Source organism: Scleropages formosus, chromosome 22 (genome assembly GCF_900964775.1).
Source record: "Scleropages formosus chromosome 22, fSclFor1.1, whole genome shotgun sequence".
Lineage (NCBI taxonomy): Eukaryota > Metazoa > Chordata > Actinopteri > Osteoglossiformes > Osteoglossidae > Scleropages > Scleropages formosus.
Genome location: NC_041827.1, coordinates 15,766,004 through 15,791,344, shown reverse-complemented (window position 1 = coordinate 15,791,344; position 25,341 = coordinate 15,766,004). Strand labels below are relative to the sequence as shown.

Sequence of the window (25,341 nt, the reverse complement as noted above, 5' to 3'; positions counted from 1 at the left end):
GGGAGAATTGCTGTGCGACGAGGCTGTTTCTTGCGAACGCTTGGGAGCACAGAGAGTCCAGCAAGAGCGATTCTCCCCAAAAAGTCGACTGCAGCGCAGATTGAGTGGAAATTCAGTGCATCTAAAAACACCAGCAGGGAGGCTGTGTGTTGTTTCCACCCAAGTAACTGACAGCCGATTAGCATCTCTTCTGGGGAAGTAAGTCGAGGTTTAATCAGGGCAACGCGGCAGCCCTCCGTCACAGTTCTCCATCGGTATATTTTTGCGGTACCCAAGAAAACACAGAGGTGAGACAATTAAAAATGGAAATCAGATTAACTCTTCTCTTTAACTTTGTCACAACGAGTTTAATTATGTTTGCCAAAAGTGTGAAGTGACACATTTAACTTGTGACGGGTAACAGTTATAGGGGATGCGGTGGCGCAGTGGGTTGGACCGGGTCCCGCTCTCCGGTGGGTCTGGGGTTTGAATCCTGCTTGGGGTGCCTTGCGATGGACTGGCGTCCCGTCCTGGGTGCGTCCCCTCCCCCTCCGGCCTTACGCCCTGTGTTGCTGGGTTAGGCTCCGGTTCGGATGCGACCCCGTTTGTGTGTGAGTGGGTAACGATTACGAAGTGGAGCTCGCGAAGAGTAATGAGCCGCCGAGGCAGCAGGGTCCGTGAACATTGCATTCGTTCGTTTTTCCATTCAAAACTGAAAGACAAAATGCGAATTACGATGCCTTCATTCAGTTTTTGATTTAATATTAAAAGCGGGAAGATGAGAAATGGAAAAACGGCTTTTTATCGTTTCTGAGCAAAGACACAAAAAAGAAAAGGACTTGTTTATTAATTTTCTCTTTTTGTTTAATCACACAAAGTGTAGAAATCAAAACCTCATAATACCAAATATGATGAATGCTCTGAAGTGCACAGTATTTCCGATATAACAAGTACAAGTAACCTAACCTAGAACTTCCTCCCTGGTGCTTTTCACCCCTGCGCTTAATTAGTAATAAGATTCTTCAGAAGCAGCACCTGAAAAATCCTGCCGATTTTCTCGGTGGACATGTCTTCCTCCCTTACTGTCACTCTCTCTTGCTGCTTTTGAAAAGCATGCAGTGATCCATATTAGCTTATGAAAAACTCGGAGCGAAGGCAGCACGTTTGAAGCCGCTGATGGATTACGCACGGTTCCGGTTTGTTTGCGCCCAAGTTGTTCAAGAAAACCACAAAACGAAACGACTCAAAGTCGAAAAATAAGACGGCAAGAAACTCTAAATGAGGCATCTTTTCAATTTTTACATTTTGTGCAAAAATGGTTTGTAAACACAGTTCATTCATAATTTTTCCTCTTTAAAAGAAAAAACTAATGAAGGCATCGTGACTCGCATTTTGTTTCTCAAATTCGAACAAAAAAAGCAAACGAACGCAACGTACACGGACCCAGCAGGCAGTGCAACGGTTAGAGCCTCTGCTTTCGGACCCAAAATCCGCGGGTTTGGATCCCACCTACTGCTGTTGCACTAGTGATCAGGGTACTAGCGCTGAACTGATACGGTAAACGTGACTCAGCTGTATAAAGGGGTAAATCGTTGTACGTACCTCAAGAGCACGTGTCACTTCGGGCAGAAGCGTCAGCTAAGTGAACAAATGTATAGGCAGCGAACCGGAGTCTAACCCGGCAACACGGGGCGCGAGGCCGGAGGGGGAGGGGACGCACCCAGGACGGGACGCCGGTCCGTCGCAAGGCACCCCAAGCGGGACTCGAACCCCAGACCCACCACACAGCAGACCGCTGCACCACCGCACCCCCCCTTGGCATGACTATTCGGGAGTAATTTGGGCAGCGTTGATAGTGGCGCACTGTCCATGGGTCGGCCCGGAACCCGCTCCTCCTGACCCCTCCCCTTAGGTCATGGCCGCCTGCCGAGTTCCTCGCTCTCGCCTCCCACAGGACGTGCAGCGACCCGCGTCCTCAGATGCTCTCGGCAGCGCCTCCTTGAGCCTGGACGACATCCAGCTCCGTAACTCGACCCCGTTGCGCGGGTGCGCGCAGCTCGGGCAGTCGCCCGCGGCGGCGCTGCCGCACACCAAGGTGAGTGAGCGGCCGTTCTTCGGAGCCCGTGAGAGCAGGTCGGTCGGTCCGCGTGCACGTGCCCTCATGCCCCCTGCTTCCGCCTCCCAGCGCTGCATGGACTTCTCCTCTCACGCGAGCGGCGTGGCCCTCGGGCACCGCTTCCCAGCTGAGTCCCCGGATTGTTCCGAGAACGTTACCCCGGTGAGATTGACCGTTACACCCCGCTTACCTCCCTCCCTGATCATTCCACCCTCGCACGGTTCTGGCACCATGTCGCACTTGCGCGTTCGAAGCGCGACGGTTTCGGGACGGCAGCTCCCCTCACCGTCCCGTCTCTCGCGTTTTGCGGCGCAGGAGCTGGAGAAGGCCGGCCTGCTGAACAAGACGAAGATCGCAGAAGGAGGCAGGAAGCTGAGGTACGTGAGCTCTCGGGGTGTCCTTCACCTTGCTTGAACCCTGTGGTACGGCGTTATTTTTAGGAAGAGAGAACGAGTTGCGCAAAAACCTTTCTGTCGTCACCCTCAGAAGCGACACGTTTATTTTAGCGTCAGGGTTTGAGAGAAGCAAGGCCGGGCTCTTCGGGCCCATGCGGCGTGCTTGCTAAACGAAACGAAGGAAACCGCTTGGGTGAGAAGCTGAACGGCTTCCCGGTGACGGAAATGATGCGCGAGCTCGCTCCGACTCGGGACGCCAGAGCGGAGTCGTTCGTGGATGCCCCCCGGCGAACACTTGGCCCGGGGGGGGGGGGGGGCGGTGTGCGCTCAGCGTTCGGCTGCCTGTACCCGCAGGAAGAACTGGAACCCGTCCTGGGTGGTGCTCGTGGGGAACAGCCTGGTGTTCTTCAAGGACCCCAAATCGCAGACGCCCTCCAGCTGGGTAAGTGTGTGCGCATCTCTTGCATGAGCCCATGTGATCTTAATGACTATATTAATCAAGAGTCAATCAGTGCTTCTTTCTGTAGTCTTGGTGCGCATATCAATTAGAGACGACGCGACATTTGCATTTTTCCATCAGTTTACGCCATAACCCCAGCAGAAAAAAACACAGTAAAAATGTACCGCCGTTTCCGCAAAACCTAAAGCAACCTCCCGACTCCGTTGCCTTCCCCCGGTGTGCGCTTGTCCTCCGAGTTACCGTGGCCCGGACATCGATAACGGCTTAATAACCGCTGCGTTCTGGTCCGTATTGGATCATCTGTAATACCTTGACCCGGTAAAAAAAAAAAAAAAATTGAAAGAAATCCGAAGTGCCGCCATGCTGTACTGATGTGTGTCATGGCAAAGAAGCACAGAATTCCCTCACAGCGGTGGTACGTACTGATGGTGATGCACTGATTATGTTCTAACTCTTCCCTTTTGTCAATCACTGCATCCTGCAGCTGAGAGTTAAACACTGAATATTTCAGCCACTCAGCGGGACTGCGCTCATATGGTAATCAGGCAGTTTTTTTTGTTTTTATTAAAGATAACGGTTCGGAAACTAACTAGAGTTATAGCTCAGAGGAGGCACGTTTTGGCTCCAGGGAAGAGTGTGTATAAAGAAATCTGCTGGAAAACGGTGTACCTCGGGGGGGGGGGACACGGACCGCTCACCGGGTTCCGTGGTACGAAGATGTTTTCCTGCGTCACGCGGCGAAAAATCACAGCAGCTTTAAATAGACTGAGCCTGCACAAGAAGTGTTTTGAAAGAGTCGGGAGTGGGGGGGGGGGGGGTCATTTAGAGGCTGAAAACACACATAGTGTCCGGATGCTGTTAGACAGGTGCTGTTCTTTTTTTATTCATAACACTTTTCTACTTAGTGATTTAGGGACGTTTGTACCACGTTTGCATTTACACATATTCATTTAGCAGACGCTTTTCTCCAAAGCGACGTACATCTCGTCGAAAATACAAAGTGTGCATTACATTAGCAGGAAGAGACACTTGGATGCAGATGCGCGGTTCTGTAGTTTGGTACTTTCCGCCATATGAGCCAATGTTCATCACACGAGTAGCTCCATAAAGGTTTATCCCAATATCGACAGTTCGTAATCACTTTTTATATTATTAACATTTACGTTACATTACTGGAGTAGCTGCGTGAAGCTTTATCTGTTGTTTAATGGTTGTGATCTCAAATTTATAGAGCGTGAACTTGAGAGATCGTGGGAGAAGTGAGTCCGGCTCGCTGCTCAACCGCCGCAAATGATTTATTCGTTCGTAGAATTCGGCCGATACAGGGATCCCCGTTCGAGGGGAGGGTACTGCTGTGGGAACAGGGATTCGAACCTTGGTCCTTCGACTGGACGCTGACTCCTCCGACTGCTGCTGTTGGCACTTAACATAAATGCAAAGCCCAGAGTGACTGGGTGGGCACAAGTTTTGGAATCCCAATTCCCCCCCCCCCCCCCACAGTTTCTCACCCATTTTCACAGCATCCAGATATGAACGGGCGAATCGATGATGTTTCGTGTGAAATATCCGCTGACCGTTGCGCCTCTGGCTGTCCTGCAGAAGCCAGGGAACAGTAAACCTGAAAGCAGCGTGGACCTGAGAGGAGCTCAGCTGCACTGGGCCAACGAGCTCTCCAGCAAAAAGAACGTGTTCAGGGTAAGAGCGAAGGGGAAGGAAGTGAGACGAGCGGTCGGGAAACGGGCGACAACAATAGCGAGAAGGAACTCGGACGCGGGCCCGCGATGCGCTCTCGGCGTATCGCAAGTATGTTCGCGAACCAGACAAACCGGATTTGGCTCGGAGGTCTGGATGTGCAGGATGTCATGTGGTGCGGGACAGGGATTTGCCGCGAAGAAGAGGGAGCCGCGTTCACGCGTTTCATCCACGTGCTGACGTATGAACCTTGTGACATTCTTCGTACGCTTCTTGCGGCCCCTCTGCAGCTGTCGCCGTTTCATAAGATTCGACAGCATTTCTCAACCATTTCCTTCTCTGTGCGTTACCCCAAAGCAGAGAAGTCTTACACATGTGCCACTGAGTATGGGTGACAGATAATTGGAGTTTATTGGTCACTTTCTTCCCGTGCAGAATAGTCATTTTGCCAAATTGGAATTACTTTTATTCAGTTAGCTGGCGGGGGTACGGCGGTGCAGCGGGTTTGACCGGGTCCTGCTCTCCGGTGGGTCTGGAGTTCGAATCCCGCGGGGGGTGCCTTGCAGTGGACTGGCGTCCCGTCCTGGGTGTGTCCCCTCCCCCTCCGGCCTTGCGCCCCGTGTTGCCGGGTTAGGCTCCGGCTTGCCGCGATCCTGCTTGGGACAAGTGGCTTCGGTGTGTGTGTGTGTGTGTGTGTGTGTGTGTGTGTGTGTGTGTAGCTGACACTTCTCTCCAAAGCGACTTACAGTGTTAAGACACGTACAATTATTTGTCTGTTTATACTACTGGGTAATTTTACTGGGGCATTTTTGGGTAAGTACCCTGCTCAAGGGTACTATAGCAGTTGGTGGGATTCAAACCAGCAACCTTTGGCTCTGAAGGCACCAGCAGTCACTACCGCTTAGGGTAATTTCCATGCAAAACGGACAAAGGCAGCCATCCACCGATTAGTTTTGTGGCACTTAACACGCTGAAAGCGGCTCTTCGACTTTGTTTGACTGCAGCTGAGGACGGTGACCGGGAACGAGTTCCTGCTGCAGTCAGAGACGGACTCCGTGATCATGGAGTGGTACAACACCCTTCAGAGTGTCATCGACCGCCTGGTGGGTTTCCATATGCTCTCATTAATGTGTCAGCAGCGGCAGCAGAATGGAGTTACGCAGGGTTATGGAAACAAGTCATGGGGAATATTTTGCTGTGTTGTTCCATGTAGGTTCGAGCCAGATTTGAGCATCTTAACGGTGTAATTGTAAAGCTTTCGTAAAAACTGGTTTCTCGAAATGGTCTCAGATTTAAAATTGTACGTTATAAATTTGATGTAAAAGAGAATTTAACAAATTTCCATATATATGTGTGAGTGTGTGTATACACACACACACACAGAGAGAGCAGCTTGCAAGAGTATTGAGAACCTTGATAAAATCACACGTTTTACTGGATAACAGTGTGATGCTTTAATATTTTTTTCCAGCTGATATTTTCGTTCAGAACAATACTCCTCTAAGTCCTTGTGATGGACTGGCACCCCCCCGTTAGCCTTGCACCCAGTGCTTCTGGGATAAGCTCTTAATCACCGCGACTCTGCTCAGGACAAGCGGTTATTGAAATTGGATGGACGGATGGGCTACTCAGAATGAATCATAAGTCAGCAGTTTTGCATCACTTTTTTTTTTTTTTATTTAAATAGCTGAAATATTATAGTTGCGCCGTGGCAGTATGGCAGGTTGTGCTCATGCCTCACAGCTCCTGGGCTGTGGGTTCGAATCGGGTTTGTTCTGTTTGGAGTTTTGCATTTCTCCTGATGTTCGTGTGGGTTTCCTCCCACGGTCCAAAGATGTTTCAGTTGGATCTACAACTCTAAATTGCCCTTTGTGTGCGATTGCCCTGTGGTGCACTGGCATCCTGCCCTTGGTGAACCCTGCTTCACACCTTATTGTTGTAATATGGGCTCTGAACACTGTAACCACATAGGACAAGTGGTTATTAATAATGAGATTGGTTATTACTGTATGCACAGTTGCAGGGTGAGCAAAGCATGTGCCGTACTGTGTTACGCTGTGTTCTTCCGTGACCGTGATCAGGACCGTGAGAACCCCCTGGACAACGTGCTGCTCTACTCCCTGCGGAGGGCTGGCAGCATGGAGATGCTGGACCACAGCGGAGATGAGGACGACGGCCGCGCCGGACACAGGCCCTCCCGTGAGCGGCGCCGCCACACCCCTCCGTCACGCCGCCGCCTTCCTCCCCGCGCACTTTTCCAGCTCGTAACAAAATTAAACCTTTTTTCATGACCTGCTAAATGAATAATTGTAAATAAATGTAACAGCAAAGTCCCAGAAACAGGACACACAAATTGCAAAAATATCCATATGCATAACACAAGGCAGCAAATGGGTTACAGTATTTCACAGGCGTGACCGTGTAGTTCTATGTGGGAAGGGTGTCCGGGCGTTTCCGGATGCATTTCAATTACAGCTCCAGTGTCAGTTTATCCATTGAACTTTTATCATTATTGAAATCATCATTATCGTTAAAATTGGATGGATGTGGCCTCGTGGTTCGGGGGGCGTGTCTACAGCTCTCGCCGCGTGACGAACGGGGCCGTAGTCGGCGTTCGGGGAGCACGTGGAACCAGAGCTCAAAGACCGTACCCAAGTGTGCTCTTGGAGCCCAAGCTCCGTGAAAGGTCCATAAAGCCAGCCGTGAAACGAGAACATCCGCATCAGACCCGTACCGCCGCGGACCTCTGACCCGTGCGTCCGTGTCCGAAAAGCCATTTATTGACGAAAAGAGATGAAGGAACAGCTCGCAGGTGTGGCTTCGTGGTCGAGTCTCTTCTGGAGTCCGAAAGCTCAAGAGCAGCAGTGAAAAGAGCATTTTACAGTAATGGTTTTACCACAAGTGTGGAACCCACGTTGAAGCAGAGAGACGCACCATTGCATCACAGGCGCTGAGGTTAATACCCATGATTTGGTGCAGTAATATACTAGACCTGCCTCACTCCGTGAGGGTTCTGTGCGCGCCACCCCCTCTCCACAGAAAGAAAATGAAATTCCCATCAATAGCCAATCTTTATTCTCTAGACGGGGGTGCGGCGGCGCAGCAGGTTTGGCCGGGTCCTGCTCTCCGGTGGATCTGGGGTTCGAGTCCCGCTTGGGGTGCCTTGCGATGGACTGGCGTCCCATCCTGGGTGTGTCCCCTTCCCTCCAGCCTTGTGCCCTGTGTTGCCGGGTTAGGCTCCGGCTTGCTGCAACCCTGCATAGGACAAGTGGTTTCAGACTCTGTGTGTGTGTATTCTCTAGAACACCCCCCCCCCCCCAAAAAAAAGTAGCAACTATAAAATAACAAATCATTAATTTAGAGTGCAGAATAAAAAATTCTCAGAAAACATAATGAAATAAAAAGAAAATTCGGCGTTCGTAGCGCTACTCCAAAAGCAGACTTTAAAAAAAAGTCTCAGATGTAGGAAGGTGAGGGAGATTTTTCAGACGTTCGCAAACGGTGAATGAGAGTCGCTGTGATAAACGGCATCAACACGGGAAACCTTTGCTGACACAACTGAATGAAAAAATGAAATGATTATTTTCAGATTACTTCCTGGGGACAAAGTGCAAAAAAGTAAAACTAAGTTTTCTAAAAAAAAAAAAAAAAAAAAGTAAGTATTTGCACGTTAAGGGTTGAGTGCAGCGTTAATAAGAGCCGGTTCTGTAATCGGACGAGAAGTGACAGACAGGTGTTGACGTAGGACAGCAGGGTGAACACCTGGACCAGGAGCTGGGTAGCAAACGTGTGGCTGTGCCGGAAAAGCCGGTAGATGAGGAGATGTTGAGCGCGAAGGGCGAAGGACGGGCTCCCCGGGGACGAGAGCGAGTGCTGCCGGCGAAGCTTGCGAGACGGGATCTGCGGGGTCACGGAGGTTCTCTCGTCCTCGCAGTGCCTCGCTCCGCCTCCAACCTGGAGAACTCGGAGAGGAAGCGCGTCAAGAGCCGCCTGAAGAAGCTCATCCAGAAGAGACCGCCGCTGCAGGCGCTGCAGGAGAAGGGCCTCATCAAGGGTGAGCCGGGACCGCTCCTCCTCCGTCCACCGATGATGTGCCCCGGTCGCGTACGCTCCGGGTTTCGTTCCCATCGACGTGGCCCCCGGGTGTATTTTCTCCCATTTCACGTCGGTGTGGAATTTTTGTTTTCCTTTCCTCTGTTGCCGATGGCGACTACACGTCGTCATCCCTGCCGCCTCGAGCTACATCGGTGATTATTGATGATTTTATTATGCGAAGTCTTACGATCTCACTCATTTCTCTCTCTCGCTTTTGGTTCGTCGTTAATCTGCAACCTCTAACGTGATCTCGGCGCACCTTCACGGTGCAGCGCTGCGTAAGAATGAATTGCGTTGTGCGTAGCAATTACAGCGCGTAGCATCGACCTGCTGTATTATAGATGAGTAGGCAGGACTGTAGGCAGTGCGCTGTAGGCACCTTGCACGGAGAGGGTTTCGGCGAAACGCTGCAAAGCTCTCGCTGGCAGTCCCTTCTGAGAAGGAAGCGTCCGCTAAATGAGCAAATGCCAGCGTGATGTGAATTGTGTGGTACCTGCAGTACGTAACGTTCAGGTGCCGGAGCGGCGGAGATGCGGTGGAGGGCGCGCTTTGGGAGCCGTGCGCTTCGGCTCTCTCCCCGACCGTCTCTCCTGTCTGACCCCACTCGCAGATCAGGTGTTCGGGTGCCGCCTGGAGACCCTGTGCGAGCGGGAGAAGAGCACGGTACCTCGCTTCGTCAGGATGTGCACCGAAGCCGTGGAGAAGAGAGGTGGATATTCAGTCGGTCCGTCCGTCTTTCCGGTTTATACCGCAGCATCCCATATGGCTAGAGGAGGAATGTGTTGAGTAACGGGAATTATTTCTCCCCTCGTGTCATATGTGCTCGATAAGCACGTACTACGTTATGTTTAATAATTTAAAAAAAAAAAAAAAAAGAAAAAAAAAACACATGCAGCTACTTGTGTGACGTATATTGGCCTATATGGTGGAATGTAACAAATTGATAGTATTTCAAGGCGCGGTGGCGCGGTGGGTTGGACCGGGTCCTGCTCTCCGGTGGGTCTGGGGTTCGAGTCCCGCTTGGGGTGCCTTGCGACGGACTGGCGTCCCGTCCTGGGTGTGTCCCCTCCCCCTCCGGCCTTACGCCCTGTGTTGCCGGGTTAGGCTCCGGCTCCCCGCGACCCCCTATGGGACGAGCGGTTCGGACAATGTGTGTAGTATTTCAAGAATCACGTATCTGCATCTAGATCTCACCTCCTGTTTGTGTAAAATACTTCTTGTATTCTTCTCAGATGTGTGTCACTTTGGAGAAAAGCGTGTGCTAAATGAATAAATGGAAACGTAAAAGCTCTTGCTGATCCTGGTGATCAGGCGTAACGGTTTGGCTCATTTAGGCAGGCGATTCCTTACAGCCGGTTTGCCGCTTCCATGATTTTGTTTTTCACTTATTCGCTCATTTAGGTGATGCTTTTCTCCAAAGTGGGTGAAAATACTGAGCTGCTTACAACGATTTACCCGTTTATACTCCATCAGTTCAGGGCAAGTACCTTGTTCAAAGGTGCTCGAGCGGGAGGTGGGGGTCAAACCTGGGTCCTTCACGTGCAAGGCGGTGGCTCTCGCCACGACGCCATCTGCCGCGCTGTGACTCTGAGCGCTTTTCCGTGTTCCCCGTGTCTCAGGGCTGGAGACGGACGGGATCTACAGAGTGAGCGGGAACCTGGCCGTCATTCAGAAACTGCGCTTCACCGTGGATCACGGTGAGCGGACGGCCGAGGGCCGGCGGGCGCGGCGACGTCGTTCGGGTGGCCCCGGACTCCGAGAGGCGCGGTCACCCGGGGGCGTGCGTGGACGCGGGAGCCGTCGTTTGTTAACGCGTGTCGATCCTTGCAGAGCGAGCCGTGAGCACCGATGGACGGTATCTGTTCCCTGAGGAACTGGTGCAAGGTAGAGACAGACAGACACAAAGTCACGGCAGCTAGAGAGAGCGGAGAGGCTGTTTGCTTTGGCACGGCGCGCTGCCTGTAGCACGCACGCACGCACACACCTGCACAAAATGCCCCATGCTTGTCGCTTACTATTAAACGGATCACACGCAGCTATTCTGAATCTGCTGCTCTCGCTCAGCTTGGAAGCTCATGTCCTGCAAAACGCTCTTGTAATTTATCAAGAAGCCTTTTTAACCGCTGAGTACTTGCTAGTGCACAAGTGTCCTGTCTGCTTCTCTACTGCACGACGTTTCTGTTAAATTTCAATTCCTTTTTATAGCTGAGCTCAGATATGTGCAAGTAGCCTCCTTCAAAAGGGACAGAGATCATTTGTTACACATGCCAGCTCAGTACCGGAGTGTAAACATAGTGTGTGAGTGACAGGGAGAGTGTGTGTGTTCTGCTGATGTATGGGTGAGTGACCCAGTGTAAGTAGCGTACCTAGCCGTGGAAGTCTTTGGGTGCTCTGGTTTCCTCCCACACTCCAAAGACATGCTGTTTAGGTTCCCCCATAGTGTGTGAGTGACAGAGAGAGTGTGTTCCACTGATGTATGGGTGAGTGACCCAGTGTAAGTAGTGTACCTAGCTGTGGAAGTCTTTGGGTGCTCTGGTTTCCTCCCACACTCCAAAGACATGCTGTTTAGGTTCCCCCATGGTGTGTGAGTGACAGAGAGAGTGTGTTCCGCTGATGTATGGATGAGTGACCCAGTGTAAGTAGCGTACCTAGCCGTGGAAGTCTTTGGGTGCTCTGGTTTCCTCCCACACTCCAAAGACATGCTGTTTAGGTTCCCCCATGGTGTGTGAGTGACAGAGAGAGTGTGTTCCGCTGATGTATGGATGAGTGACCCATTGTAAGTAGTGTAGCTAACAGTGTAAGTCACCGCGGTGAATAAGGTGTGCGGGCTCATGACACTACATAGAACTGATTGGAAGTCGCTTTGGAAAAAAGCGTCTGCAAAATAAACGTAAATGTAAACAGTCTCCTGTTGTTCCATGTAGACCTCAGCACTTTAATTGGTAGGTCAGCAAAAGTGCCATTAATAGTTGAACTCTGTGTTAATCAGGATGGCATTTATAACTGTGATGGATCAGAGCTGCAGGTCACCGTTAGCTCCGTCGAGTAATTCAGCGGGACCCGGAGGATGCTGTAATAGGTGCATTAGTCCGTATGTTTACTGCATGAGGGGAAAAACATGGAAACCAATGTAAAGTGTGTAAAATGAAGTGAGGAAAATATTGAATTTTGTTGCTTGTGGCCACAGCGAATTACTGCAGCAGCGCTTTGGTTTTCCAGTGTTTCTCAACACGTGGGACCTCAAGACGTTTCACGTGATGGTGAAATGCGGTTAAAAAGGGAAACACGTGTGAACCAGATACCAGGGGCGTTGCGAACAACAGTTACTTCCGTGGTGCTAAGTGGGCTGCGCACGATGACCTTAAGCGTTTGTCCTTTTCAGGTTATTGCGGATTGTTGGAAATCGCTGTTTAACTGCTGCTATAATGTAACAATCCATACATAATTCATAGTGAAGAAATGGCTCTGATTGCAGGAATACGGAGCCAAAATGGTTATACGAGGATCGTTTCGGTCTGATTTTGAGTGTTTAGATGGGGTGCAGTGGGTCGGACCGGGTCCTGCTCTCCGGCGGGTCTGGGGTTCAAGTCCCGCTTGGGGTGCCTTGCGATGGACTGGCGTCCCGTCCTGGGTGTGTCCCCTCCTCCTTCAGCCCTACGCCCTGTGTTGCCGGGTTAGGCTCCAGCTTGTTGCGACCCCGTATAGGACAGGCGGTTTCAGACTGTGTGTGTGTGTGTGTGTGTGTGTGTGTGTGTGTGTGTGATGGCACTTCGTAGGGCAGCCTAAGGGAGAAGGTAGGCTGCAGTCACGTAAGAATAACAAGTGCTGTGTGTCACGCAGCAAAGTCCCTTCTGTCACTCTTGGTGTCGCCGCTCTGCTGCCGCTCTGCTTCACGTCACAATGTGTTCTGCTCAGAACGTTTTCAGCGACGCGTACGGGTCTTCTCGGCCTTTTCCTTGCTGGTCTTCATTTAGTTTTTTTTCATCCGTGGCCCTTTCCATCAATTCCCCCTTCATCCTGGAATCCGTCTCCTCCTGCACCCCGTCCTCGTCCTCTACCTTCCTGTCCTCTTCCTTCCGTGCTGCTCTTTCCCAGAAGAGAAATTGAACCTCGACGACAGTCAGTGGGAGGACATCCACGTCATCACGGGGGCCCTCAAGCTCTTCTTCCGGGAGCTTCCGGAGCCGCTGGTCCCGTACTCGTCCTTCGCGGACATCGTCGAGACAGTCAGTGAGTGGACTTCATCTCGAGTTTCAGACCGACCCAAAGCAGTCTTTCTCTTGTGCTCCCCCCCCCCGCGGCAGGGCTTCACGGAAAGCGGTGTGTCCGTCTCTCGGTTCCGTGGGCGAAAACCCTTGGACCGGCAGGCGAGAGAGAGCTCTGGCGCGCGTCCCTAAGTGCCGTCACGTGACACGCGCGGAGGTGCGTCCACGCGGTGCGGAGGCTCCCCTGCGCTGGGAGAAGCTCACGCTTGTTCCGCTCTGTGCCGCAGAGATGTCGGACTACCTGGAGAAGGTGGATCGCATGAGATGCCTGGTGCTCAGCATGCCGGCGCCCAACCGCGACACGATGCACTTCATGATCCGACACTTGAGAAGGTACGAGATGCTCCGCCGCGCTCCTCGGAGGATCCCCTTACGCTGCACTCCGGAAGAAATGTCTCGTGGAGGTCACGTGAAGTACAGCGTTAGCGGTATACTGTATGTTATAAGAAACTAAAAATGTATTATAGAGACTTGAGAATATCCTTCATAGATGGACGGTTGTTAGGTGTTAATCACCTGGGAATATTTACAGAAGAAGCATGTCTTAAAACTAAGAAAGATCTAAAGATTTTGCGGTGAAAGAAAGGAGAAGATCTTTTCTTTGCTTATAAATTTAAGATAAGCTTGACTTCTTCCTTGGAGCCCGACTGACCCGGGGATCAGGACCCACGGGCTACTGCCGGATGTGTCTGACATCATAACGTTTTTTGGAGGGCTGCTGCTAATCACTGAAGTCTTGTGAACACGTGTTAAATATTCCGAAGAAATGTGTTGGCATCGTGCTGTGTGGATCGTCGGCATCCCCGCATAACAGTTCTGGAATTTCAAATTGCGACTGACGGCATCTCGGTGGATGGAGATGTATCGAAAAAGTTTGGGGGGAAAAAAAAAAGCACAGAAATCTGGTAGCGTCTCGGAAAACGGGTTGGTTTTTTTTTTTTTGCCCACATTCTATGAGTTGAGTTCAACGGGTGTCCAGTTCTTATTCGAGGAATGATTTTTTTTCCAGCCGTTTCCCTTATGTGTAAGATGAAAACTCTTCGGCTGCATGAAACACTGATCATTACAACGAATAAATATCAGAGGTAGTTGTGACTGTCCGCAAACGCGAGCGACGAAACCGGACCGCTGCTTCCGTCGTGTTGAAAAATCCCTGACTTGGACCAACGGTCTGTCTTTGCTATTTTAAGTAAAATGAATATGATTAATGAATATTAATGTGAATATTAATATTAATGTGGATGGTGAACAAGCTGCAAAACGAGGTCCGGCCACAAGGGGGCAGTAGTTGACCGAATAGAGCGCAGCTAGAACGTGCCACCTGATGACTTCTGCATGTGCCATAGGGGCACGGTGATGAGACACAATAGAGAGGGGACGGTCGGGACGCACACAGGTGACAGCGGAATGGGACTGTTGGTGGAAAGTGGATGAAGGAGAAACGCCGAAGAACCTGCTGCTAAAACGAGAGAACGCGGTACCGGAGCATCGTGGCGTGTGTGTGTGTGTGTGTGTGTGTGTGTGTCCCTGCCTTCTGCTCCCTTCCCGTCCCACCTCGGTCTCTCTGTTTCTCATTTTCCCATCTCTACCCGTCGGGTCTGCCCCGGTCCATACCAGCCCCGGCCCCCTCCCTGTCTCTCCACGCTCGGCCCCGTGGGACAGCTGCGGCTCGTCTGCTGGAAGCTGCACCGACCCGGCCGCCGCCGCCCCTGGAACCTCTCTCCCGCTCTCTTTTCTTCCCTTCCCTCTTTTTTTCCCTCTCTCCTTTTTTAATGTGGAAGTTCTGAGCCATTGCTGGCTGCCTCTGTGGCTCGCTGGGAACGGCATTTTTAGCAGAATGCCACATGCCGCGGCTTTAACCCCTCGCTGTCACCACGAGCGCGGGACACATGCGGATGTATGACGTTAGTGTGTGTGTGTGTGTGAGAGAGAGAGAGAGTGAGAGAGATCCAAGAGCAGGACTTATACCAGTGGGGTCTTCACCTATGGGCAGAGCAGAGTCCTGGCCTGTGGAATTATTAATTTTTTATTTACTCTGCGTACCGTTTTCTTCCTGTCCGCAGTTTATCAAGTGTAATTTCCGCAGTTTTAACCCAGCTCTCATTGCCAGCTCAGCTCCCTTGACATACGTGTTGGGTTTTTTGACCCTCCCGGCGCTTCCCGTTCGTACCGCGTTCCTGCGCCGTCCGATACGTGCGAATAAACCCAAATGTCCGCCGCGCGCCGTGTCGAAGTTGTGATCCTGCGTGACGTGGTTAAGTCACTCGGTTTGCTAACGCTCGGCCTGTTCTCGCCCTCAGAGTGATGGAGCACTCGGACTCGAACCGCATGACGACCCAGAACATCGGCATCGTTTTCGGACCCACGCTGATGCGTCCGGAGCGGGACAATGTGAACATGGCCATTAACATGGTGTACCAGAACCAGGCCGTGGAGCTCATCCTCGGCGAGTTTGAGCGGATCTTCGGACCCGACCTCTGACGGACGGCCGTCGGCGATCCGCCGCTTTCGCTCCGTGCCACGGAAACGAAGACGAGAGGACGAGGACGGCGGAACGAGCGTTGACGGAATGCGGCGAGACTGCGGATCCCCAGCGCGCGCGCTCCCCTCGACCCACGCCGCCCCGCCGCCGGATTTGCCGTGGCGTGACGAAGGCCTTCGTGGCCGCGTATAAGAGCCGGACGTTTGCTACGCACGAGGTTTTCGGTTCATGTCTGGCACACGTACAGCAGCAGCTTTTGTTCATGCGGTCCTTCATCTCCTTGCACTTTGGGTGTACGGTGGCTACAGGGTGTGTGTGTGTGTGTGTGTGTGTGTGTGTGTTTTCTGCAGTTGGGGAGGGTGGAGGGGTGGGTAATGTCAACAGAGTGTGACAAGGTGCTGTGGAACCGTGAAAGTTTTGATGGCGGAACGCGGAGGCCCTGAAGAGGAGCCCCTCGAACCCTTCCGCTAGAAGCGAACGTGGCAGTCGGCGCAGCAGTTGGTACAATTTACCACGATGCCCTTGCTGCAGAGGTTCTGTTTGATGGACGACGCGGCTAAATTCTCAGGGTACGAGCGCCGCGTCGCGCAGGCTTCTCGTCGGGTGCGCGTCCGCGTTTGCAACACGACGGCCCTCCGAGACGAAAGCGGAAAGCGCCGGTTCGGTTCGGGAGGGGTCCGTCCGCCGTCTCCTCGCTCCGCCCGCTCTCCCCGACTCGTTCGCACCCACCCCCCCCCCCCCCGTCGCAGGAAGCGTGACGTTTCCACGGCATTCGCTTGTCTCGGTTCTCGAGGGACGGTCCGCCGTTTTCTGGCCTTTTCCTTAAGTGCTCAAAACGGTTCTTTCCTCATGCGTTGAGTAATACCTCTGCATGCGCACCGTGCGTAGCAACGGTCCCTGCTAAAGGAGTCGCCGTTTCACTGGGCGAAACGGGTCCGGCGGTGCCCGATGGAAGGTTTCGCTGTCGCTGCAGCGCCGACAGCCCTTCCCACCGCTCCCATTGTGTCGTTTGCCTGTTTTTCCTGTCTGCCGGTGTGGTGTGGAGGTATGAGCCCCTCTCTTGGGGAAGAGCCACCCTGCCCCAACACACACACACACACACACAGGATTGGCATCTATTCTGCTTTTAATAACAGAACAAAAGAGAAACTGGAAATACATATGTTTTAAAAAATGCGGAATCCCCCTCTGCTGCTTCTCCTGCGGCTTTGGTCATTTCGCATTTTACTGTGGCTTTTGGCAGGGGACGAGAGAGAGCAACAAGAGAAGAAAAACCTACAAGGACTTGAATGTTTTATATATTTATTTTCTTTTTTATTTTCTTCTATTATTGCAGTTCTGTTGGGAAAAGAAGTGTGTGCATGCACGCACGTGTGTGTGTGTGTGTGTGTGTGTGTGTGTGTGTGTGTCCGTGCGCTGACGGGCTGGGTGGGGGCCGTTCTGCTGTGGAGCCAACATGCAATGGACTGGACTTTGAGTGTTAATTTTTTGATTTTTCAGGAATCGCGGTTGTGCCCTTTCATGCGCTTTGTAGGGACCGCCTGCCGCCGACGTGTTGTTTTCATTCTAATGTTTATGGTCAGCATAGAAAACCCCACCACTGACATCTTTTTCGTTTTTCCTTGTTTAGCCGAGTGTGGATTGATGCGCCGAAAAAAGACCGCGAGTTATGCATATGATTTATTTGTATATACGCACGTAATTTTGTCCATATGGCCTAATAAAGATGCTTTAAAGTCGCAACGTGAACACAAGCGAAAAAGCAGGCACACGAGTTGATATTGGACTTAAAACCGTGGTATAATTTTACCAAGGTCCTTCAATTAGAACTCGTTAACGCCAATTCCCCCCCCCCCCGAGCGCTCTGCTCACGGCCTCCACACTACTCGCCCTCACACTGGTTTCAAACTACGTGGTCTGAATCGCGACACTCTGTTTACGTCTGTCATCGTTACAGTCATTCCTGTGGTCTGTTTAGAAACGTAAAATAAGAGCTTTCCCGTTACTTTCCGAAGCGGCGAAAATGCTGCCGGATTAACTCAAAAGCCACTTTTCCTTTGCGAGGCGAGATCCTCGTGTCCGCCTGTCAGACGTGTCGAAAACGGCCTCTCTGGCCGGTTACTTGTAAGCGTGACAAACCCGAACCGTCTCGGTGCCATCTTTTACACCACTTTATACACCCGTGTCTGTGAATTTTGAAATATGTGTTATACCAAAGATGATAACAGCATGCACTTGAGCTCTTCTCTGTAAAACATTTCTGTGAAATTCCTCATTTGAAGAACTAGCTGTGTGAATTGTAACCGAATATAAATGAAGACCGTAGTTTTTAACGTCTCCGGAGTGATTTATGTGTTTAATTACACACACGTTGCCTGAATTGCTTGTCCCATATGGGGTTGCGGGGAGCCTAGCCCGACAACACAGGGCGTAAGGCCGGAGGGGGAGGGGACGCACCCAGGACGGGACGCCAGTCCACCGCAAGGCACCCCAAGCGGGACTCGAACCCCAGACCCATCGTAGAGCAGGACCCGGTCCAACCCACTGCACCACCGCGCCCCCCATACGTGTTTAATTGTATGACTTAAACGCGACCTTCCGTTATGTCACTGTGAAAGGGATGGGAAGAGACTTTGCTCGGTGACTCGCGGTGCGTCATTGCCTTTTTCTCATTAACGTCGTCCATATGGGGATCCAAACCGGCGTCTGGCCGCCGATATCCCATGATGCACTTGGGGTCTACACGTGGCTGTTTCTGTACGCACGCCCTTTTCGAGGAAAGCTGTTCGAACTACCCATGAATCATTATGCAAATAGGATGCAAATGAGTGAATTAATTAAGAGCAAAGCGCAAACATGAGGGGCTCGTTTGTAAGAAAAAAGAAACCGTGGCGGCAGTTCGAGGTGCAACGTGCATTTTAGTAAATCGTTATCTGCGAGGTGTTGCTTCCGAATAACGGGAAACAATCAAGAGTGCCTGCAGTGTGCGAGAGGGGCCGTTCGTTCACCGCTTCTCTTCTGGTCATGGTGCGCGCTGCAGTTGCGTTATTAGTGTGGAGAAATTCCCGTGATGTGCGTGATGCCAGGCGTGTCACAGCAGACACCTTTGCTTGAATGCAGGGTCACCGAATCGCTCACTCCTTCACAGCATTTTTTTTTTTTTTTTTTTAACATCCGTCGCGTTGCTTTAAAACCCACTTTTACTCATTGCGGTGTTTTCTTTCGGTAAACCTTTGCGTATGCTGTGAACAAAAACGGTTCCCGCGGCCGTGGAGCGCCGTGCGAGGAGCCCTCTTGCGTGGCACCGCGACGTTCTCGACCGAACCGTCCGGGGTCACCTGCCTTCTCGCTCATTTCTAAAGGCGGTTCCCGCTGGCTCGCGGCCTGGCCCGTCGCGGTCTCGGACGGCACCGGCCTCGGCCTGAACTGCGCGCGCGCGACTGACGCGAGGCCTTAGCCCTAAACCAAGTTTGATGTAATAACGCGGCGAGTGACTCTGACTTACAATCCCTCGTTCCCCGAGTAAAGTCATTTCAGACTTTCTTAGTCTGTGCGAAATGAGTGTGAGGAAAAGCGCGAAAACGGAAGGAGTGCGCCGGCGCTTCGGACGGCGGCTCCTCGGCTTTCCATCGGAACTGAAAGACCGGAAGGTCCCAACGGCGCAGATCTGGTTATGTGCACGTTTTATTACAAACATATTTACAAAAAATGTAAAATACAACAAGCAAAGTGGCATGTTAATATTCAGAAAAAAAAACAAAACTGTACCATTGGTTAAGAAAGTTGCCAAAAGGTAAATAAAATATCTTCTCTCAAGCCACAAAAAATAGTTGATTTGTAGTATATAAAATACAAAAAAGTGAGGAATATAAAGCAATGGCAGATGTATAGCACCTGTGTACTTTTTGCGGCCCCTCCGCGGCGGGCTCACGGCTCCACGGTACCGGCGCTCAGTATGGCGGAGACGTGTCGCGGGGTCACTTTTCCCCGCTTCCCGTTCCCACGGATGCGTGAATCGGAGCCCGAAGCCGCCCGGCAGCGGCGGAGTGTCCCGTCGTGCCGGCGCCGCGTTTCGGGGCTCGGCGGTGCCGCCGCCTCGCTGCGGCTCGCCTCACGGCCTCATCGGCACGTCAGAGATCGTGGCCGATTAGTCGGCGCGGTTTGATATTTTCTCTCTGCACCTCGACAAGTCGCTGCTCGGAGGGTTAAGAGCCGTAATTACCCTTCTCTCGCCGCTCCCGGGGCAGCGCTGGAGATACGGAAAGCCGCGTCCCGTCGTCCCGAAAACACGGACACGCCGGCAGGCCTGAGTTACACAAACAATTGCACTTGGGCTCTTTTTTTTTCGAAAAATCCGATTACGTGATGGAGCGAAATGAAAAATGGGCGAACGAGTGACATTAATAATGGCTCCGGACACTTTGGGCTCTGTGATTTAACTGACAAGCTTAGAAAAAGCAGATCTTAGAAGCACAAATGGTACGGTGCGGTGACCCGGAGGAGGAGATGAAGAAGGAGGCCCGGACTCTGGGGGTTTGGAGGTAGGAATGAACTCGTCGCATCGCTCCGTTCTTCGCCGCCACTCTTCATTCGCTCGCCGTCCCCACCTCGTCCGTCCTTCATGTGTCCTGAGAAGAGCTGCTCTACTGCCTAGTTTTCAGTCATCGAAATGCATAGAAAAATCACATTCTCAAAAAACGGATCTAAGACTTAAAACCGTTAAAACGGCATCTGACAAATACAGCCTTAGGTTCAGCCCAGTTTTTAGTTACCGATATACTGACAGCTCCTGAAAAGAGTCCTTCAGAAATATGTAGAAATGACCGTCTCCCAATTGGCCAGTTCTAATTTTACAGTCGCACCCTATTACCTTTACGAAAGCAAATTTTTAGAACGAATATAATGTAAACAACATAATACTGCTTATGCATTTTATGAGTAACTGTTTTTTTTTTTTTTTTGGTTTTTTCTAAAAAAAAAAAAAAAACAAGCTTTAATTCGGTCCTTTGATTGGAAGTGATTTAACACGGACGGGAACTTTGGTTCATCTCACACTTCCTGGTAGTCAAACGGTGGGTTTCGAGGACCTTCGTGTGTCGAGAAAGGGACATTAAAGGAGTTTCTTTCCTGAAGGCCATTTCAGGGCAGCAGCTGCGGCGGGTTTTGGAACTCCTTCCAGGCTCGTGCGGTGAGCGAGCGCCATGTCTGCGGGAGGTTTCGGACGACATTTGTTCCCGGACGCCGCGGAGCGGAGCGCATCGTTGCCGGCGCTCCCTTCCAACAGCTGGATTCTTCACCATTTCGATGAGGCGTTCCACTTCTCATCCCTGCTGCCATCATCCCTATGCGTCTCCGCCTGCCTGTCGCTAACCGTCGTTAACCGCCGCTTCGTCCCCATTACTTGCGCCGCGGTCTCCGGGCGATTCCACCTTGAACCGGAGACGGTCAGCGCCGCCCTCCCTCCCTCCGGCCTCCGGCTCCGCTTGGCCGCCGACCCCCTCGCCGCTCTCCTCGCCGCTCAGCTCTCCTTCTCCCGCCGAGAGGGACTCCATCGCGTGGTCCGGCGTCAGTCGATCCCCCTTCTCTAACGCCGCACCCTTTAGCGCCCTGCCCATCGTCAGGCCGCACGAGCTTCGGGAGAGCCGCTCCTCTTCCTCCTGCTCCTCCTCCCTAAGTCCCCCGTCCAAGCTGGAGTCGCTGCCCTGACTGAGTCCCGCTCCCCCTTCCGCGATGCCCAGCTCCAGGTCCCCCCGAGGGTTCGGCACGTCCTCCCCCAGGGCCAGATCCTCGCCGGGGCCATCGGGGTCGTGGTCGCGGCTGCAGTAGGCGTAGCGGTGGTTCATGTGCTGCGAGTAGGATCCCGAGTGGGAGAAGCGCTTCCCGCACTTGTCGCACTGGTAGGGCTTCTCCCCCGAGTGCAGTCGGCTGTGCTCGATCAAGTGGTGCTTGTGCTTGAAGGCCTTCTTGCATATGCTACATTCGTGCGGACGCCGGCCTGACGAAGGGGGAGGGAAGGGAAACACAGCGTCGCGTGAGCGGACGAGGGACACCGCTGGCAGCGGGCGGAGCGGGGAGAAGCGCGCCGTACCTGTGTGCTCGTACTTGTGCCGCAGCAGGGAGCTGCTCTTCTGGAAGGTCTTGTCGCATAAGTCGCAGGCGTAGAGCCCTTCCTCCGTCTTCTTGAGCCTCTTCCTGCCGGTAGCCTCCCCCTCTGCGGCCTCCTCCATCAGCGACAGGTAGTCCACGCGCTTCCGGCTCACAGGTTCGCTCTGGAACACATTTACATCGCGCTACATTATTCTACATCAGCTGGCACTTACAATGTTGAGCTACTTACTGCGATGCGATTTACCCATATGTACTCCAGGCAATTATTACTGCTTCAATTCAAGGTGAGTACTTTGCTCAAGGCTACTACAGCAGGAGGCAGGATTCGAATCCTGGTCCTCATCGGGCGACAGCTCTAACCGCTACGTGGACCGCGGACCCCGCGGAACGCCGCGCTCCGATTTGTGGGTAAATACGGAGTACGGCATGGTGCGACACCGACCCGCGTCGCAGACCTGCTTCCGTGACGCAGCAACGCAGCCTCTAAGCGTTTGAAACGCTTTACTCTTAGAACGTCGCCAATAAGGTGATCGACGTTCTCACGGACGGAGTTGAGCTTTTTCGACTTTCATTGCGTAATCGCACGCGTTTCTCACACCTTCGCGTGGGCCGCAGTTTCCTTTTCGCTGTTTTCTGGGTTTCATTCAAGAACCCGTCCCACGTGATGCTCAAAAAAAGTAACAGCAAAGTAAATGAATTCGGGTGGCGATCGTGACTCCTTTTGAACTTCGTTTACCCAAAATACCTCCGCGAGCCGCTAGCGCTGGAAATCCCCCGCTTTGGGGGCCCCGTGAGCCCGGCGAGGAGCTTCGTAGGAAACCAGCTGGACGGCCCAGTGACAGGCGGCCCACGCGCTGCTGAGTAACGCTGTTTGTAAATGTCACTTCATCTGATATCTGACCATAATGAGGATTCTCAAATGTGCACTTCTGGCCTTAAAGTAATACCAAAACTGACTGCTAATGTCACTGCTCTGGGGTTGGTCCTAAAGGCCACCGGAGCTTTTTGTGTGCCGGGAGACTCGTCACACGTCCTCTCGTCTCGCCCACCTGATAAACTGATGATTATTTTTTGAAGGAATGCATTTTTAAAGTATTCAGCGTAAATATTATTAACATTAATTGGTGGAAAAAAAGGCTCAATTTCACACATGAATCACCAGGTCTGTGGTCGTATCTGGTCTATTTGTGCACTTTATGAATTGCACTTTAATTAAAAATACAAATCTGCTGTCCAATTATGAAACTAATTTAAAAGTGAAGTACATGGATTTAATGCTACAGTTCTCTTTTATGTATTTCCTTCTTATTATTAGTTTTCAGTAGAAATAATATGTGGCAATACCTCAACTGGCACATTCGATGAAACGGCGCTACAAAAGGTCTTAAATTCATTTATTTAAAAATATGGTAGACTACCGTGTAATATTATAAAGGGGTAATATGAAAAAAAAGGGCTGTATAGAACAAATGCTATATAAATTTTACATTTCTGTTGAGACAGCCGGGTACTAAAACACTGGCCATCACACCCAGCTATTATGAATGATCTCAATGCAAATACTGGTAATGTGGGGGGAAGTGGACAGGTACCATCAGCATCTGCCTTTCCTGGTGGATCTTCTTCAGAATGGCGTCTGGGCCCGGCTCGCTCATGCAGGCCATGGAGAGGAGGGCAGAACTGTGAGCGGAGCTGCCGAGCACAAGGGGGTGCAGGCCGTCGTACCCCGAGCTCCCAATGCCAGTAGGGAACATGGGGTTAAAGAAGGGATAGGTACTGTACACCGCACCCCTTAAGAGAGGCGCCCCACCGTAGCTGGTTCTGGGCTGCGGGGCAAGAGGTGGACTCATCCTCCTGAAGTGGCTCTCCTCCCCTTTCTTGTCGTTGCAGCTTCTCTCCTTGTCGGAGGCCGACCGCGGCTTGGGGAGCGAAAGGTCTAGGGGCTCGTTCTGAGACCCGCCAGAACCAGGGGTGCCTACAGGGGGGGTTGGCCTGGCAGGGGGGGAGGTATTGGCGGACAGGTCCAGGCACACAGGGGACTCGAGCCCCAAAGGAGGGAGACTCCTCCTGTCCAGGTAGGATGGCGAGAAGGGTTGCAGGGTGGCCTGGCTGGCAGGACTCATGGGCTCCTGGCCAGGCCAAAAGGGTCGGGGCGCCAACGAGTGGGAGCGGGCTGCCAGCGGCGGCTTGGGTGGACCACGCCATGCCGTCTTGTGCGCAGGAGAGTTCTCCTCGCAGAATCCGTTGGTGGCAGCGACCGCTTTCTGGGATTCGCGAGCCTGCGCCAGGGTCCGAGAGAAGTTGAGGGGCGAAGCGTCCTTACAATTGGCGCCATCCAGCACCTCAATCGCATCCCTGTTCAACTTGCAGAGGTAACGCTCGTGCTGCAGCAGGACGGCGGGGCTGGGAAACAGCTGCGAGCACCAACGGCACCCGACGCCACCCGGCAACACCTCCTCCTGCCGCGTGACCCCACCCACCTGGGCATCGCCCGGCTGCGTAACCCCGCCCCCCAGTGCCTCGCCTACCCTTGCCCTGTCACACATCAGGTAGCTGTTACGGGCGCCCTTTCCTTCTTGCCCTGACCTGTCCTCTCCACCAGAGTTGGTGTCTTCGTGGGTGCCACGGCGCAGCATCTCCTGCAGCAGGTGCTCAAACTTAACCCCCGAGTGTAGGTAGAGAGCAGCTTGGCGGGGCAGCTCCGCCATGGGCTCCCACAGGGACGCGGGGGCTTCCCTCAGGCCGTCCGTGAGGCGCTCGGGTATCCGGAAGGCAAAGGGAGAGCCCCTCCTTCCATTCCTTCCACTGCCTGCAGAGGGTGAGGTGGGGGAGGAGCTGCTGAGATACGAGCCGTAGGTCTGCCCGCCGGATGCCCCTCCCCCTCCATTAAGGCACTTTTTGCTGCTGAGATGTGAGCTGTAGGATCCAGAGTGGGAAAACCGCTTCTTGCAGTTGGAGCATTCGTAGGGCTTCTCACCTAGTGGGAGAAACACCTTTTTCATGACAGTGTTTGAAGTTTTGAATTTTTATTTTTTTTTTGCTTTTTTTTAAACAAATTTGACAGCTTACAGAACCATCACAGACACCGATCCGCGCCTTCGGCACTGCGATCACAGTTCTCTGCGTTCAGTTATCTTTTCGTCTTTTCCACCCGAGCAGCCCAGAAAAACACTTAAAGGCCCCGTAATTGTGCAAGACATTTTGAAGCTCAGCAAGGAATGAAGAAGACATATTGGAGCGTACCGCTGTGAATGCGAAGGTGCTCTTTCAGGTGATGCTTGTATTTGAAGGCCTTTCCGCACTGGAGACATCTAAACTTCCTGTTTTCCGTGGCATTGTCAAACACCGGATGCTGGCAAAAACGCAGACACACTCGCATGTAATCGCACGCAGGGAGCCGGAGCCGGAACCTCGGGAAGCGGCACGGCCGCGGGTCGACTAGCTCACCAACCTTGGCCTGCGCCTGCGCGTGCATCAGCATATGCTGCTCCATTTGTGCTCTGCAGGTGGCGACGTAGCCGCACAGCGGGCAGGCCGGACACCCGCCGTCCCGCTCGTGGCGGAATTCGAGGTGCTCCCGCAGCGAGGTGTCCCGCTGGTACGTGCGCTCGCAGAAGGGACATGCCAGCAGGGTCCCGGACGCATCGGGGCTCGCGGGCGCCGTCTCTGGAAGGAGCGAGGCGGGACACGTGAGCGTGCTGCTCACATCAGACACGAGCACCAACTCGGTATTCATTTTGAGGAATGGT

At 52.5% G+C, this 25,341-nt stretch overlaps 2 protein-coding genes across 9 annotated transcripts in view; one reads left to right on the top strand and one right to left on the bottom strand.

Annotated features, from left to right (window-relative positions):
- arhgap9 (Rho GTPase activating protein 9) overlaps positions 1–17,821 on the top strand; it is a 38,329-nt gene extending 20,508 nt beyond the window's left edge. For 2 of the 4 annotated variants that reach the window (XM_029247764.1, XM_029247761.1), the window contains 14 exons: positions 1,934–2,074; positions 2,165–2,257; positions 2,411–2,472; positions 2,845–2,932; positions 4,550–4,645; positions 5,647–5,745; positions 6,724–6,841; positions 8,577–8,696; positions 9,348–9,446; positions 10,357–10,434; positions 10,568–10,621; positions 12,833–12,967; positions 13,230–13,335; positions 15,303–17,821. In XM_029247764.1, coding sequence (XP_029103597.1) covers positions 1,934–2,074; positions 2,165–2,257; positions 2,411–2,472; positions 2,845–2,932; positions 4,550–4,645; positions 5,647–5,745; positions 6,724–6,841; positions 8,577–8,696; positions 9,348–9,446; positions 10,357–10,434; positions 10,568–10,621; positions 12,833–12,967; positions 13,230–13,335; positions 15,303–15,483 — 1,470 coding nt within the window. In that variant the 3' untranslated portion in view covers positions 15,484–17,821. The remainder of the gene's footprint in view (positions 1–1,933; positions 2,075–2,164; positions 2,258–2,410; positions 2,473–2,844; positions 2,933–4,549; positions 4,646–5,646; positions 5,746–6,723; positions 6,842–8,576; positions 8,697–9,347; positions 9,447–10,356; positions 10,435–10,567; positions 10,622–12,832; positions 12,968–13,229; positions 13,336–15,302) is intronic. The other 2 variants (XM_029247763.1, XM_029247762.1) reach the window with 2 other exon arrangements.
- Positions 17,822–18,101: 280 nt separating this feature from the next.
- LOC108928357 (zinc finger E-box-binding homeobox 2) overlaps positions 18,102–25,341 on the bottom strand; it is a 32,624-nt gene continuing 25,384 nt past the window's right edge. For 2 of the 5 annotated variants that reach the window (XM_029247758.1, XM_029247757.1), the window contains exons 4-6: positions 24,836–25,258; positions 23,185–24,569; positions 18,102–21,753 (exon numbers count right to left, since the gene is read on the bottom strand). In XM_029247758.1, the coding sequence (XP_029103591.1) occupies positions 20,851–21,753; positions 23,185–24,569; positions 24,836–25,258 (2,711 nt within the window). In that variant the 3' untranslated portion in view covers positions 18,102–20,850. The remainder of the gene's footprint in view (positions 21,754–23,184; positions 24,570–24,835; positions 25,259–25,341) is intronic. The other 3 variants (XM_029247759.1, XM_029247755.1, XM_029247756.1) reach the window with 3 other exon arrangements.